Consider the following 14,627-nt stretch of genomic DNA (forward strand, 5'->3'; position numbering starts at 1 on the left):
AAGGCAGAACATTTACTTTATATTACATATCAGAATTTGTCCTTAACAAAACCAAACTCAAATCCCTCTTTGTGATTCATGGTATTTTCCCTTTCAAAATGTTTATACTTTAAATTATTACCCAGGAAATGAACACAATCCTAGGGTTGCAAATCAGCTTTCACAAGATTTAAAACATATTCCACAAGGGGGTTGTGGGTCAAGCTGAGCTGTTAGAGGTATTTATTGCCTAGCATGCAGGAGCCCTGGGTTTGGGCCCGCAGAAACCCAGCACGGGTGTGCAGTCAAGAGTTTGTCCTTGGCAACAGAGCGTATTAGAAGTCAGCCTGGGTTACATAAAAAAAAAAATTCTAATTCTACGGGCTGGAGAGATGGCTCAGTGGTTCAGAGCACTGACTATGCTCTTCCAGAAGACCTAGGTTTAATTCTCAGTACCCACATTGCAGCTCGTAACTGTCTGTAAGTCCAGGATCCAACACCCTCACACAGACATACATACAAGCAAAAGCACTTATAAAATAAAAATAAATAATTTAAAAATTCTAAAATTTGGGTTTTAACAAAATTTTTGCTCATTTCCACCTCTTTCCTCCCCCCCATTGCTATATTATTTAAATGTATGTTTACTGCCGTATTTGAGTGAATGGCTCATGGACTCCTTTGATCAATCCATTCGGGGTGTTCTGAGTGGGTCAGGCAAAGGACAAAACTGGCTCGTGGGCAGCGGGCAGCAATACTCCGTTCGGTCAGAAGGTGGCGATGTTGTCCATAAGAGTGGCCCATTTGTTTCCCTGCATTGTTTGAAGAATTTTAAGCTCTTCTGTATTTTCAAAAGCCACACAGAGTCCAGACTTTTAAAATAGCAAGATTTGGGATTATTAGCATATTAACGTTATTACATAATATATCATAGTAACTCTAGTATTACTATGCATTAGTCTCACAAACCAGGAAAGAGGCTTTGCCTCAGAGTTTTGTCACACAGAAATGCTACATTAATTTTTTAAACATGTTTTTGTGTGCATTGTGTGTGCACACATGCACATCGAGTTCAGGGACTGGCATCTTGGACTGGGTTCTCTCCTGTAGCTTCCTGGTCTGTCGGGCTTGGCAGCAAAGTCCTCTCACCCGCTAAGCCATCTCGCTGGCCCTAAATACTGCGTTTTTACGTTGGAGATTATGAACCAATAATTAAGTGATTCTACTGGAAGGCTTTGTTTTACCTCTCTTGGAGTGAAAACGAAAGGTGCCTATGGAGCTTTTCCCCTTGATGGCGTCTCCATTTCTTACCCTTAATGACTTTTTCTTTCAATTCCTGCTGTCTGCATGGTGGCATCTTACTCATGACCAAACCATTATGTTTCGAGTATAAGATTAGCCGTAGCGTGCAGTTTCCCGCATTCCACACAAATGGTACCTACTATGATTTTCTTACTTGGTTGATGCTACAACCCTAGGGATCTGGAAAACTAGCATGGGTGGCACACTACCAACCAAAACCATCTACCAATGGATGGACATATTGCTTAAGAATTGCCTGTTCTATTGCACACTTAAACGGGTTCAGGGAGGTCCCTACCGTTCTATGGATAACTACCCTCAGTTTTGTCTCTTGACACCAATTCCTAGTCATATGACAGGCTGGGCTGTTAACTGCTAATGAGCACGGTTAATGGGGGACTACCTCAGGAAGGCTGTTGTAACATTCTAAAAGGCTGCTTTAACGAACCTCTGAGCGCTGTGCACCGCACCCCAGGCCCTGATGGGAGAATTCGGGGAGGCAAGCCTAAGATCGCTGCCCTCACCCTGAACACCGAACGTGTGTGACTGGAGAGAATTCCCAAACACGAGAAACCCAAGCCCGATGTGGTGGTGCACACCTCGCAATCTCAGTTAACAAGCCAAGGCTGAGCAGGGTGGTGGTGGCACACCCCTTTAATCCCAGCACTCGGGAGGCAGAGGCAGGTGAATCTCTGTTGAGTTCGAGGTCAGCCTGATCTACAAACTAAAAAAAAAAAAAGAAAGAAAGAAAGAAAAAAAAAAAGAAGAAAGAAAGAAAAGAAGCCAAAGCTGAAGAATAGCGAGTTCAAGGCCAGTCTGGGTTACCCGGGGAGACTGTTTCCAAATAAATACATAGATAAATATATCTAAAAATTAATTCTGCAAATGAGCAAAGTGTCGAGTGGTCGAGGGGCCAAGGGGAGGTCAAAGCGGGGTCCCAGGCAGCCAGAGGCGAGGGCGATTCACGTGACCGTTTCTTTTCAGTAAATCGCCCCAGATTGAATTCAAGTTCTTAAACAGACTACGAGCGAGCTGAGGCGAGGCGAACCGAGTGACAGCGATTTGGCAGCCGGAACCAGCGGGACCCACAGCCCCGGCCGCGACCGAGCCGTCGCCCCTCGCCGCACGTCACTCACTGCGGGGGCAACGCCCCCCGGTCGCGCTCGGCGCTCGGCGCTCTGCCGCGCGTCTCTCAGCACCGGGGACGACGTCCCCAGGCTTCGGGCAGATCTCGGCCGCGCGCCCCCAAGGCGAGGCGAGGAGGGGCGGGGCGAGGCGGGGCGGGGCGGGGCGAGCGGACGCCATCGCCGCGCTACCGGCGGGCGGCGTGCTGGTCAGCGCCGAGCGCAGCGGCGTCCCCGCCTAGTCCCCGCGGCGGCGCGCGGCCGGCCTGGGCGGCGGCGGCTCGGAGATGCGGAGGCGGCGGCTCGCGGAGACGATGCTCGGGCGCTGAGGAGACGCGGCCAGCCGAGCGCCGGCCGCGCAGCGACGTGGGCCGCATGGCGCAGCCCTCCAGCCCGGGCGGCGAGACGCCGCAGCTCGGCGCGACGGGGGACTCCCGGGACGCGCTGAGCCTGGAGGAGATCCTGCGGCTCTACAACCAGCCCATCAACGAGGAGCAGGCGTGGGCCGTGTGCTTCCAGTGCTGCGGCTCCCTGCGCGCCGCCGCCGCCCGCCGCCAGCCCCACCGCCGCGTGCGCTCGGCCGCGCAGATCCGCGTCTGGAGGGACGGGGCCGTCACCCTGGCGCCCGCCGCCCGCGAAGAAGGAGAGCCGCCCCCCGCCTCCGGTGAGGACGCGGCTCGACACCCCCGGCCGAGCGGGAACCGGCGGGTGGCCCCGGGAGGGCGGGCGAGCGGGCGGGGCTGCGGGACCCGGGCTCCGGGGACGCTGTGTGCGTGTCCGCCGGCCTCGGCTGTTTACCGGTGGCTGCGCGGGAGGTCCTGTCAGGAAGATTACATCTTCGAGAATGAGCAATCCCCTCGTACCGTGTTTTGAATTTGTCACGAGTCCTTGGGAATGCCAGGGAAGCCGCTGAGCCCCGAAAATCCTGTTGTTTTGGGGAGGATTAGAAAAAATGACGACTCTAGGTACTGAGTGTGAAAATGGGTTGGGATGAAAAGTACAGGCTTATTTAAAAAAAAATTAAACAGGCTGTTCAGATAAAATTGCTTTTAGTTAGTACGGGTACATTCTTCATGACTTGTCACCTAAACAGTGACACATTACCAGGAGCTTACTCACATGCTTTATTGATGGCAACACTGGTAATAGGTTTCCCCTATCCTGCTCTATCTAATTCATTCTTTGAGAAGCAAGTCTATTAAAAACATAGCAAAACAATCCACCTTCTCCTTTAGAAAGTTGATGGAAGTGTCAAAATGCTTAAGGTAGAAAATGTAATTAGACTAGTGTGTAAAATGACATTTAGTGAAGATCTTTCCAAATTCAGGATTATCAGTCCTACTAGAATGTGCTCTCATTTTTTTTTAGTTAAAGTAAGTATAGCTTTATTAATTTATTTAAAGCCAGCCTTGTGATGTATTAAAAACCTCAATGTTGCACTATTTTCGGAATACCTTGTGATGTTTTGATACACATGTATCTTGAATGATATTTAAAGCTTGCTTTTTAATGATTCTTTTGAATCCCTTTTTTCTTCCTTTCAAAATTTATTTGATCTGTTGCTTGATTTTAGACTTGGCCATAGCAGATGGCAAAGTCAGTTGCAATTTATTTAGAAGATGCCATGAAAAGATAATTTTCTCCAAACAACGAGGCTTTGTTTTCATCCCGAACTGTTTGAAGAGGACGGAGTGTGTGCGACCTCACTTGAGAAGAATCTTTGGTTGTATTGAAAGAACAGTCCTGGTTGTATGGTGTATCAAGAACTGTTGAGGAGCTTGATCCCAGAAATGTTTATCAGACTGATAGATTCTTTGGGGTGATTTCTCATAAATCTTGTTGGAAGACTGAGATGATTTAGTTTTTGCGTCACTGATATGGCTATAGCTCCCTTCAGAGAAAATAGTAAATAGATGTTCCCAGGAACTATAATGAGTTTTTCAAAACTTACTTCCAAATTTTTACTTATCACCGTGTGTGTGGTGTGAGGAGGGACACTTGCCACCATCCATGTGCAGGTCAGGGGTCTGCATCCTGGCGCGGGTTCTGGAGGGCAAACTTGGGTTGCCAGGCTTGTGAGGCAAGCTCTTTACTCCCTGAGCCATCTCATCGGGCCTCTATTTTATTTTTATTTTTGCATTTTTTTGTGGGGCACTAAGTCTCCTGTACTCAGGCTGAAGCTGTTCTCGGACTCTTGGTTCTTCTGCCTTCACCACCCATTGACATGGGCCATCACACCCTACTTTGTAATGGATTTATAACTACCTACTTTCTCCTATTCCAGTCCATGATCTCTGCTCCCAGATACAAAGGAACCTGACCTGTGTAGTTGATAATCAGGAGGGTCTCAGGGCCTCTTGGTTAAAATAGTTAGAGATGAAAAAGGAAAGAACAGAATAAAATACATTGCATGAAAAAAGATTTTGGTAAAAAATATTTGGGCTGCCATTTTCTTTCCTTCCTTCCTTCCTTCCTTCCTTCCTTCCTTCCTTCCTTCCTTCCTTCCTTCCTTCCTTTCTTTTTTCTTTTTTCTTTTTCCTGAGACAGGGTTTCTCTGTAGCTTTGGGGCCTGTCCTGGAACTCTCTGTAGACAAGGCTGGCATTGGACTCACAGAGATCCTCCTGCCTCTGCCTCTTTAGTGCTGGGATTAAAAGCATGTGCCACCATTGTCCAGATAAGGTTATCCAATTTCAAATGTTGTTCTATTAGTTTATTTCCTCCTGGAGTTTAAGAGTAGGTCCTTGGCTGTGGAAAATACATGTCTTTAAACATTCATTCTTGATTCTTGTTTAAGACAGGGTCTCCTATAGCCTTGATAGGTCTCAACAGTTTGTGAAACGGACTGGCCTTGAACTCATGACCTTCCTGCCTACTTCATCCCAAGTCCAAGTGCTGGGATATAGATGTGTGCTATCAGGTCCAGCTTTAAATCTTGTTTTTAATAAGTGATTAGTAATGACTATTGGTCACCTGCCCCAGATTCTTAGGGAAAGAACAATGATTAGTAGCTTGGTACTGGATAAATTTCTGTAAGCCTTTTTTTTCTAGTTTATTTATTTTTATGTGCATTGATATTTTGTCTACACATGCATATCTGTGAGGGTACCAGATCCCCTGGAGCTGGAGTTGCAGGCGGCTGTGAGCAGCCCTGTGGGTGCCGGGATTCCCGGGTCCTCTAGAGCTCTTTACCATTGAACCTTCTCTCTAGCCCAAGGTTTTTTGTTTTGTTTTTGTTTTGGGTTTTTAGAAATGAAGCAAGTTTATTGAGTACACATTGAGGGGAATCAGACTGGGCAGTAATAAAACACTGCTTGCTTGCTTGCTTTTTTTTTTTATCTTTTGTTTTATTTTGTCTCACTATGTAGCCTTGGGTGGCCTTGTACTCAGAGACTTGCCTGCTTCTGCTGGGATAAAAGGCTAGAGCCACCATACCCTACTTTAGGCCTGTCACTTACCTTGAATAGCCCAGACTGACCTTTAATTTGTGACAGTCCTCCTGCTCCCCAAGTGCTGGGATTACAGCCATGAGCTTCATCCCAGCTCATTTATTTTCCAAGTCGAGGTTTTGAGAAGTCCAGTGGCGTGTTCCAAGTCAGACTGGTGACCTCTCTGACTCAAGCCCAGGTCTAAGTGTCACAGCTTTGTGAAGTGACACATTTTGTTTGACTCCCCTCCATTCCTGCTGAAAGTCCCCGAGTCTTCCAGTGTCTAGGATGCTGTGGGGATTCAATCTCTCTCTTTTTAAAATCCAGGCAGTGTGTTCAGTAATATGTAAAATGATAACAGATTCATTCTCCCCCGTCTCGTGGTCCTCTCACACCACCGTAGTGTCTTTTGTCCAGTTGCTGTAAGTCTTCACTAAAAATTGAGACAGATGTCGAGGACAGATGTTTCCTAATCTCAACACCATTGCTATTTTGAGCCAAATAATCTCCTGTTGTGGACTGTCTTGTGTGCCTTATTTCTCTCTGCAATGTCCCAGGATGCTGCCACTGGTGGACAGTAAACCTGGTTTTCCACTGTGACAATAAGAGATACTAATTTATTTATTTTGAGATAAGCTCTCTCTATGTAGCTTTGGCTGTCCTGGAACTCCCTATAAAGACCATGCTGGCCTTGAACTTACAAAGATCCTTACGTCTCTGTCTCTCAAATCCTGTAATTAAAGGTGTGTGCCATAGCATTTGACAATAAAAGATCTTTAGATCCTAGGCAATCTTTGGACTGGGTACTGGAGAGATGACTTAGGGACTTAGAGCACTTGTTCTTGCAGAGGACCTGGGTTCTATTCCCAGTACCTACCTTGGGGGCTCAGAACCATTTAAAACTCCTGTTTCAGGGGATCTGATGCCCTCTCCTGACCTCCAAGTGTAACACACACCCACAGTGCATATGCATATATATGCATGCCAGCAAAACATTCATACACATAAAATAAATACATTTAAGAAAAATTAATTAAAAAATAAAAGGTCTTCAGACAGGGCTGGAGAGATGGTTCAAAGGTTAAGAGCACTGGCTGCTCTTCCAGAGGTTCTGAGTTCAATTCCCAACAGCCACATGGTGGCTCAAAACCAACTATGGTGTCTTCTGTCATGCAGGCATGCATGCAAGCAGAATACTATATACATAATAAGTAACTAAATCTTAAAAACAAAAAGAAAAAAAAAAGGTCGGTTCATACGTGCACAGTAGTTCTGGCTGAGAAGTGCTGTTAGCAGTTGCTGGGTGATGCCCACATTGTGGCTGTCAGAGTCCTTCACCTGCCACTGTGGGTGCTGCTGTCTTGTCTACCAGTATTGCTCCACTGAATCTCACCAGGAGAAAGAGCCCCTTGTGTGCTTTTCTGATTTAGTTTGGGACTGAGGACAGTAGAGTGTTCCCTGTTCTACTTCTGACTTTACTTGTGCTGTAACCATGGTCATTACGATCTGAAAGGAAAGGAAAAACTTTGTAAACAACAAACTCCAGTCTTACTCCAAGCATTCCAGTAACTGTTTTGTATATTTACTTCACTGTACTAAGTAGTTGGTTTGTATGAGATAGTTTAAAAAAAACCCAGACATAAAAGGTTTCTTTTATCCCCTTTGCCTATGCAGTTTGGGTTGTTTATTTTTTGGTCTGTTTGATGTATATGTGGAAACAATGTCCAGCAGTAAACAGAATTTTATTTTGCTGAGTTGTTCTAAAAATAAAAGAAAGTTGCAGGTGGTGAGATTTGGGGACAGCCTGGCTCTTCCTGTGATGAAAGTGTTACTCGTCTGAGCTGTCACAGACATGCTCATAGTGCCATATTAGAGAGGAGACTCCTGCCTGGTCCCATCAGCCTTTCGGGATTTAAATACCCATTAAATAGCACTCAGCTATTTCAACTTTGGCTCCAAAATCTTGACATCCCTTTCGTTTTAGATGTATAAAGAACATTTTAGAAATTGTGGCCCCTTTTTGATTTTAAATAACCTGAAGGGAGGTAGCTAGATAGATTTCCTGGGAGCAACAATGGAGGCTTGTGCGCATTCGAATGAGGGAATCCCTTGAGGATGGTTTTGGTATAGAGCACATTCAGGCTTTGTTTGGGATGTGAAAAGAGGATGGGATCAGTCAGGCTTCTCAGGAGGTTGACGCTAATGAGAGCAGAGTGGTCTCTTTGATTCTAAAGAAACAGTGTTTGTGGAAAAGGTGGACACACTCAAAACGGGCTTCAAAATATTTCAGTCCACTCTTGCTGTGTTTCTTGAGTGTTCATAGCTTGATCTCTATCAGCTGTCTGTGTAAGAGTATATGTGTATGAGTCCAGGGTAGATGTCTGGGAGTCAGTGGTGGAATTGCGGACTGCCAAAATCCATTATTGATTACAAGAGTAAGAAAGAGTCATCTTTGTTGCTTGTGTCAGAACTAGTTCAGTTTAACAAACATATCTTCAGTTTACATTATGTGCCAGTAGTATTCTGGTTTCCGGCGCAGTTTAAACATGGATAGTTGTAAGAAGAAACAAAATATAAATACAGTGGCGAGTCACCCTAAAGTTAATACTGCTGAAATGTCAAGCCTCCTACTCCTCTAGTCTCTTTCCTGGTACTGGGAAGGTTCAGATGCTCATTTGCAAAGTGAAACCTGATTGGGTAAAATTGGTGTCACTTTCAACTTCAATTTACTCCTCAAATACTTACTGTGTTGGATTGTCTGGGAAGAGTCACAGCGTTCTGGGAAGAAATTTCTCCCTATGCGAAAGGATGTAAATAGTTTCATCATGTTCAAATATTGATACTTAAGTTTGAACTGGTTAAAAAATTATTAGCTTAAGAGTTTTCACTGAACAGAAAAAAAAACATAAATTTACCAGTGATTGTATGTTGATAGGTGACGTAAACTCTGCATGCATGGTGACTCACATATCTGAAATCCCAGCATCCCAGAGAGTGAGACAGGAGGATTGCCAAAGGTTCAAGAATAGCCTGGGCTATATAGTTAGAGATTGAGAGAACATGCCCAGAGAGAATAGAACACAGCAGACCAGTCAGTCACCCTGCTTATTTGTCACATCAGAAACATTCTGTGTCACAGCTTCTATAGCATAGAAACAGGTCCCCTCTGTCTCCTGCATCTGTACATGAAAGCTCCATGTTTCGGGTAGGGCAGGTACACACCTTTAATCCCAGTTCTCCGGAGGTAGAGGTCAGTGGAGCTCTAGTTCAAGACCATCCCATCTACATAGCAAGTTGCAGACCAGCCAGGGTTACTTAGCGAGAGTCCTAAACCCAAAATGAACAAGAAAAAGCCACCAGTAGCGAACAGGAAGTGCATCTTGTATTTACATACCATGTCCCTGTCTCTCCAGTCTGTGGAAGTTCTTCGCATCTTGTCTTCGCTTGTGTTTTTGTGGCTAGACAGGACTGTAGGTTTGAGTGGAAGAATACCAGAATAGCCGGGCGGTGGTGGCGCACGCCTTTAATCCCAGCACTCGGGAGGCAGAGGCAGGCGGATCTCTGTGAGTTCGAGACCAGCCTGGTCTACAGAGCTAGTTCCAGGACAGGCTCCAAAGCCACAGAGAAACCCTGTCTCGAAAAACCAAAAAAAAAAAAAAAAAAGAATACCAGGATAGTGAAGGTCTCATCTTCTTACGTCATATCTGGGCACATGACATCCCGTGGAGCAGTGATTTTAGTTCTGGTACTTGGTCAAGACAGTGTTTACCAAGTTGTTTTTGCTCTTAAAGATAATTTTACCTTTCTTTATGATTGTTTAAGAATGACACTTAAAAAATACATATAATTAAAAGTGTTGAGGTTTTTTTTTTTGAGTATTGTTACGAATGTTATGTCCAGTCCTGTGTGCCTGTTGGCATTCACTCTGCCGCTAAGAACCCTACCATCTCGAAACCTTAGTCTTTAATTTTAGTTCAGATTTGTTTTCATTTAGTTTGATTACTAAAATTTGAATTTTTAAACTTTTCTGTTTTGCATCTCTTCTATATTAATTGTCTTACTGATTTTTGATTTTTTTTTCTTTTTCAAGATGGTTTCCCTGTAGCTTTGGAGCCTATCCTGGAACTCACTTTGTAGACCAGGCTGTGCTTGAACTTACAGAGATCCGCCTGCTTCTGCCTCTCGAGTGCTGGGATTAAAGGTGTACGCCACCACTTTTCAGCTAGTTCATATTTTAAAACGCCATAAAACAGTATTTTTTTCTTGTCAAGACAGTATTTTTATATAATTTTATATTTATCTAGATTGTTCTATGTAATGTCATCTTGATCCTTCCAGGAGATTTGCAAGATGAAAAACTACTTTCCCTTCTTTTAAATTATTCTTAGCTTACAAAATAATGGGTTTCATGTGTATTTTCATGTATATCATATCTATCATTGTACTTTGCTTATATTTAGAACCCATTTTTCTCCTGTGTCCCCTCTACTACTCCCCTTAGCCCCACAAATACTTCCTGTTTTATTGTCTTTTATTTATATATGTATGTGTGTGGGGTGTTTTGTCATCTGAATTCTGCATATGAGAGCAAAGTTGTGGGATATTAGTTGAACAACCAGTATGTAGTTGGTTCATATTTTAGTGTCACATTCCTTTGTGGCCATGGTGTTTATTCGTTCCATGCTGCATTGACATTTGAGATTCAGATAGCCAATAGCATGAATAATGCTGCTATTGAACATGTCTTTTGGTGAAAAGATGTAACATTCCTGAAAGGGCAGTTGCTCCTTAGTTGTGTGTTCGGTATTATAGTAGATACTGTAAAAGTTTTCCAAAGTGATTGTACCTCGCAAACTTGAGTTATTTTTATTTTACGTGTATGGGTATTTTGTCTATGCACCACATGCAGGTCGTACCCATGGAGTCCAGTAAAGGGTGTTGGTTTCCCTGGAACTGGAGATACATGTAGTTGTGAGCCACCACATGGGTGCTGGGAATTGAACCCAGGTGCTCTGAAAGAGCAGCTTGTGCTCATAACCACTGAACCATCATCCCTCTAGCCTACCTCACAAACGTTTAAAGCCAAAACCATTCTGGGGCATGTAGGTGACTGTATAAATACTGTCTGTTTCAAAATGGTAAGGTGAAATGAGGGCTGGTGAGGTGGCTCAGTGGTAGTGCACCTGCTGACAAGCCCAAAGGTCTGAGTTTGATCCCTGGAACTCACATAGTGGCAGAGAGAGCCAACTGCACAAAGTTGTCTTCTGACTTCCTAGAATTCTGTGCCACATGGACCACCCGCAGTTTCTTTCATACTCATCCACACACTGTAATGATTCTTCAAAAGGTGTCAAGGCAGGGCATGGTGGCATATGCCTTTAATCCTAGACTTTTGGAGGTATGGGGAGGCAGGTCTCTGAGATGGACGCCAGCCTGGTCTACTTAGTGAGTTTTGGACTAGTGAGGACTACATAGCACCTAGTCTCAACCAAAAAGGTTTGAATAGACCTGGGAGCCATGACAAATAAATGATATGCGATATGTGACATGTAAACACTGGCATAGGAAAAGGACAGTGGTGGAAAAATTGAAGAAATGTAAATTAAAAAAAAAACTTTTCAGAGGCCAGGTTGATCTCTAAGTTTGAGGTCATTGTAGTTCATACAGGAAGGTCCAAGCCAGAGTGAGACTCTGTCTGCAAAAACAAAACAAACCCAGAAATGATATCAGTTTAAGGTAATAGGTGTAGATATTTGATCTTCTAGGATGTATTGAAATATCACTTTAAATTTCATAAATATATATAGTTTGATTTGTCCACTTAGCACACATGTGTTTTTATTAGTGATAAGTTGAGGGATTATAGTCTTAATAACAACCTCAGGGCCTATATTTAGCTTCTGAAAACTTTAAGTCTTACGTGTTTTCACACTGCTTGTGCTAATCTTTTTTTCTTTTAATTGGGACTATTGTCTTTTCGTATTTGCCACTTTCTCTACTGCACCCAGTGTGCTTCCTCAGTGTGTTGTGTTTTTGAGAGGTTATGATGAGTACAGTTGGCAAGAATGGCAGTGTGTAATCAGCCCGGCACACGGGTTGTCTGGCTGGATTGGGCTTCTTAGGTTTTCAGTGAGAACCCCGGCACTGTGTTAGAGGCATTCCCGCTGAAGGCTTCCTTCCGTTTGCTCATTTCACCAGGATTCGCATGTCTTTCAGGTGGACTGTGTTAGATGTTGAAGGTGCACAGAGGAGCAGAGCACACCTGCACGCAGACGCTCGCAGGTGCAGAAGCCACCACCCTGTGGTGCAATACAGTAATTGAGAAGGCTAGAGACACAGAAACTGTGATCCCAGAGAGAGAGAGAGAGAGAGAGAGAGAGAGAGTGGCTGCCTTTGCCTCATGACTCTTTAACAAGCAAGTTTTAAATGGGAGACTGAGTTTAGAAGTTGTGAAGGCTGAAGTGTGAAATGGTGGACATATAGACAAATATGTAGGTAGAAAAGTTTGGAACTGTGGAAGGACTCCATATAGTATCCAAAGGCCAAAGTGCCACACGTGTAGACACTAAGTGTGACATTTGTTGTGCCCCCCTTTTCCAGGTTAGAAGCAAACACTGCTTACTAATAGGTCATGACTTTTTTTTTGCTGCTAAATTTATAAGCAGCCTCTTGAGTTCTCAACAGGATGCTTCAGGCAGCCACTACAATTATCTGGACTTGGCATGTGAGGTTAAACCTGTTTGTCTGCTTTGTGGTGGGTGTTCACTGTGCCTGGAGCATAGGATGTGTGTGGGAGTGGTGGGGAGTGAGACAGGCTGGAAGGGCATGTTCATGAGAGCCACACTATTGTTTGTGCCTATAGGTTGGATGGGCAGTGGAGAGCACATAGGGAATTTACACTGGAAAATGAGTAAACAGATTACTCTTTAGAAAGACATACAGACTTTGTAGAGAGTACCTGTCTTCTGGGATGCCTGTGTTCCCAGGACTTGGGAGGCTGAGACAGAAGGATTATTTGAGTTTGAGGCTAACCTGGTCTACATTTTGAGTACCAGGCCAACCAGGGCTACCAGCAAGACCTGTCTCAACAAAGCAAAAGAATAGGTACCTGTCTTCTACAAATGTTATTGGACAGACCCCAGTTGACATTTCGTACTACCTTAGGTGTTAGTAGCCTTTGGGCTAATAAACCATTTGGAATATTTCTGCTTCAGACCTGAAGTGATGAAGATTTGAACTAGATCAGTAAGAATAGAAAGTCAGGTTGGTACTTTAGAAATGGACCATGGCATGGCTCTTTTGTTTTGATCTAGGTGGAAGAAGAAGGAAGCCTGGAAAGCTCTCAGACTCCTACCTGGGTGATGGGGGAGGTAGGAGGAGCAAGTTAGGGTGGGAAGATGATGATTTATGCTGCGAGGAAATTAAGGTGGCGTGGGACATATTTTCCAGGTAGAGTCATGTTAATTTCCACCAAGTTCCTTTGCTCTTTCAGACACATGCAAATCACCTTTGCTTCCCTTGGTAGCACAGAACTGCATTGGTGCTACAGGAGATGAGGCTTAGATTCTTGGTTCTGAGGCTGAATGTGTAGTTAAAGCCTCTGGTAAAGCCACTTAGCCTTTCTGGTTGTTTGTTTGTTTTAATTTGTAAAAATGGGAGTTGTGGTTTGTCCAGCTTATAAGGCTGTACGTGAGAGTATGTTGTCAGCATTGTACAAAGTTATTTTCCCATCTTTTTGTGAAAAGCATTTCAAGATCCTTTGACTGGAGATTGATAAATTCTAAAACAATATCAACTTTATGTTTTGAAGTCCAGAAAATGAGACTGACAATGTGGAATGTAGATATTTTTAGGTCTATGGACAGGATTTTTGAATGGACTTATGAGCTATGGAGAATTTCTTCAGACTGCTGGAGAAAGTTTATATCTGATCACCATTCATAGTTCTGCATGATTCCACAAGGAGTTTTTGTGTGGTTCTATTTCTGTGAACTGTCTAGAGGAGGCAGCTCCTTTCAGACAAAGCATGTTGAATGATGGGGTCTTCACTTGGCTGATGATGCTCACTGCTTGATTATGGGCCGTTTGCAGAGATGCCCATTTAAGTCCTTTAAACAGATTTGAATTGGGCTGTTTTTCTTTTTGTTGTGGTTGAGTTTTAGGAGGTTCTTCATATTAGGTCTTTGAAGTTCAGTTAATTTTTTTTTGATGGAATGAGATAAGGGTCTATCTTCATTTTTCCTGTATGTGGATATCCAGTTTCCCCAAGACCGTCTGCTGGAGAAACTGTTGTTCTTTCTTTATTAGCTGGCCTTTCCAACTGATGGTTAGTTATGTGCTGACTCTTTTGTCTAGCTTCTTTAAGTCCTCTGGGAAGTAGGACTTCTTTACATCAGTAGTAAAACTGTTCAAGTGTGTTTCTTAATTTCTGTAGCCTTTCATTTGAGGTGTAGATGAAATGAGACATTTGGACTATTGTCTGCTGTATATAGAATTAAATCTTGGGGGGAAATGACCACTCATTAGCTTAGTGGCTCTCAGACTCTGATGTTCTTTGGTTTGTGCTTATTTCATTCTGTTTATCTTTAGAGAACTTGGGCACTAGAGGCTGAATACTAGTGAGTTCCATGCAAGGCTGGGTAACCTGGTAAAACCCCTTACTCAAAAACAGAACAAAAACTTAGGTTTTTATTTATTAATATAACATAATGTATAATTAGAAAATTGCAGAAGACTTATTTCTTGGTAATAAACATAGTAAAAGTTAAACAGCTAAAAATGTGTATGTGAGCTTAT

The 14,627-nt window shown here is 43.6% G+C and overlaps 1 protein-coding gene across 2 annotated transcripts in view; it reads left to right on the forward strand.

The window, feature by feature from the left end:
* The first annotated feature begins 2,583 nt into the window (after positions 1-2,583).
* The window catches only part of Spire1 (spire type actin nucleation factor 1), a 120,791-nt gene continuing 108,747 nt past the window's right edge, over positions 2,584-14,627 (forward strand). For both annotated transcript variants that reach the window (XM_050157892.1, XM_050157893.1), the window contains exon 1: positions 2,584-3,069. In XM_050157892.1, the coding sequence (XP_050013849.1) occupies positions 2,781-3,069 (289 nt within the window). In that variant the 5' untranslated portion in view covers positions 2,584-2,780. The remainder of the gene's footprint in view (positions 3,070-14,627) is intronic.

This window comes from Alexandromys fortis, unplaced genomic scaffold, assembly GCF_014885135.2.
Source record: "Alexandromys fortis isolate MF-2015 unplaced genomic scaffold, M_Fortis_MF-2015_v1.1 scaffold_94, whole genome shotgun sequence".
NCBI classification, from domain to species: Eukaryota; Metazoa; Chordata; class Mammalia; order Rodentia; family Cricetidae; genus Alexandromys; species Alexandromys fortis.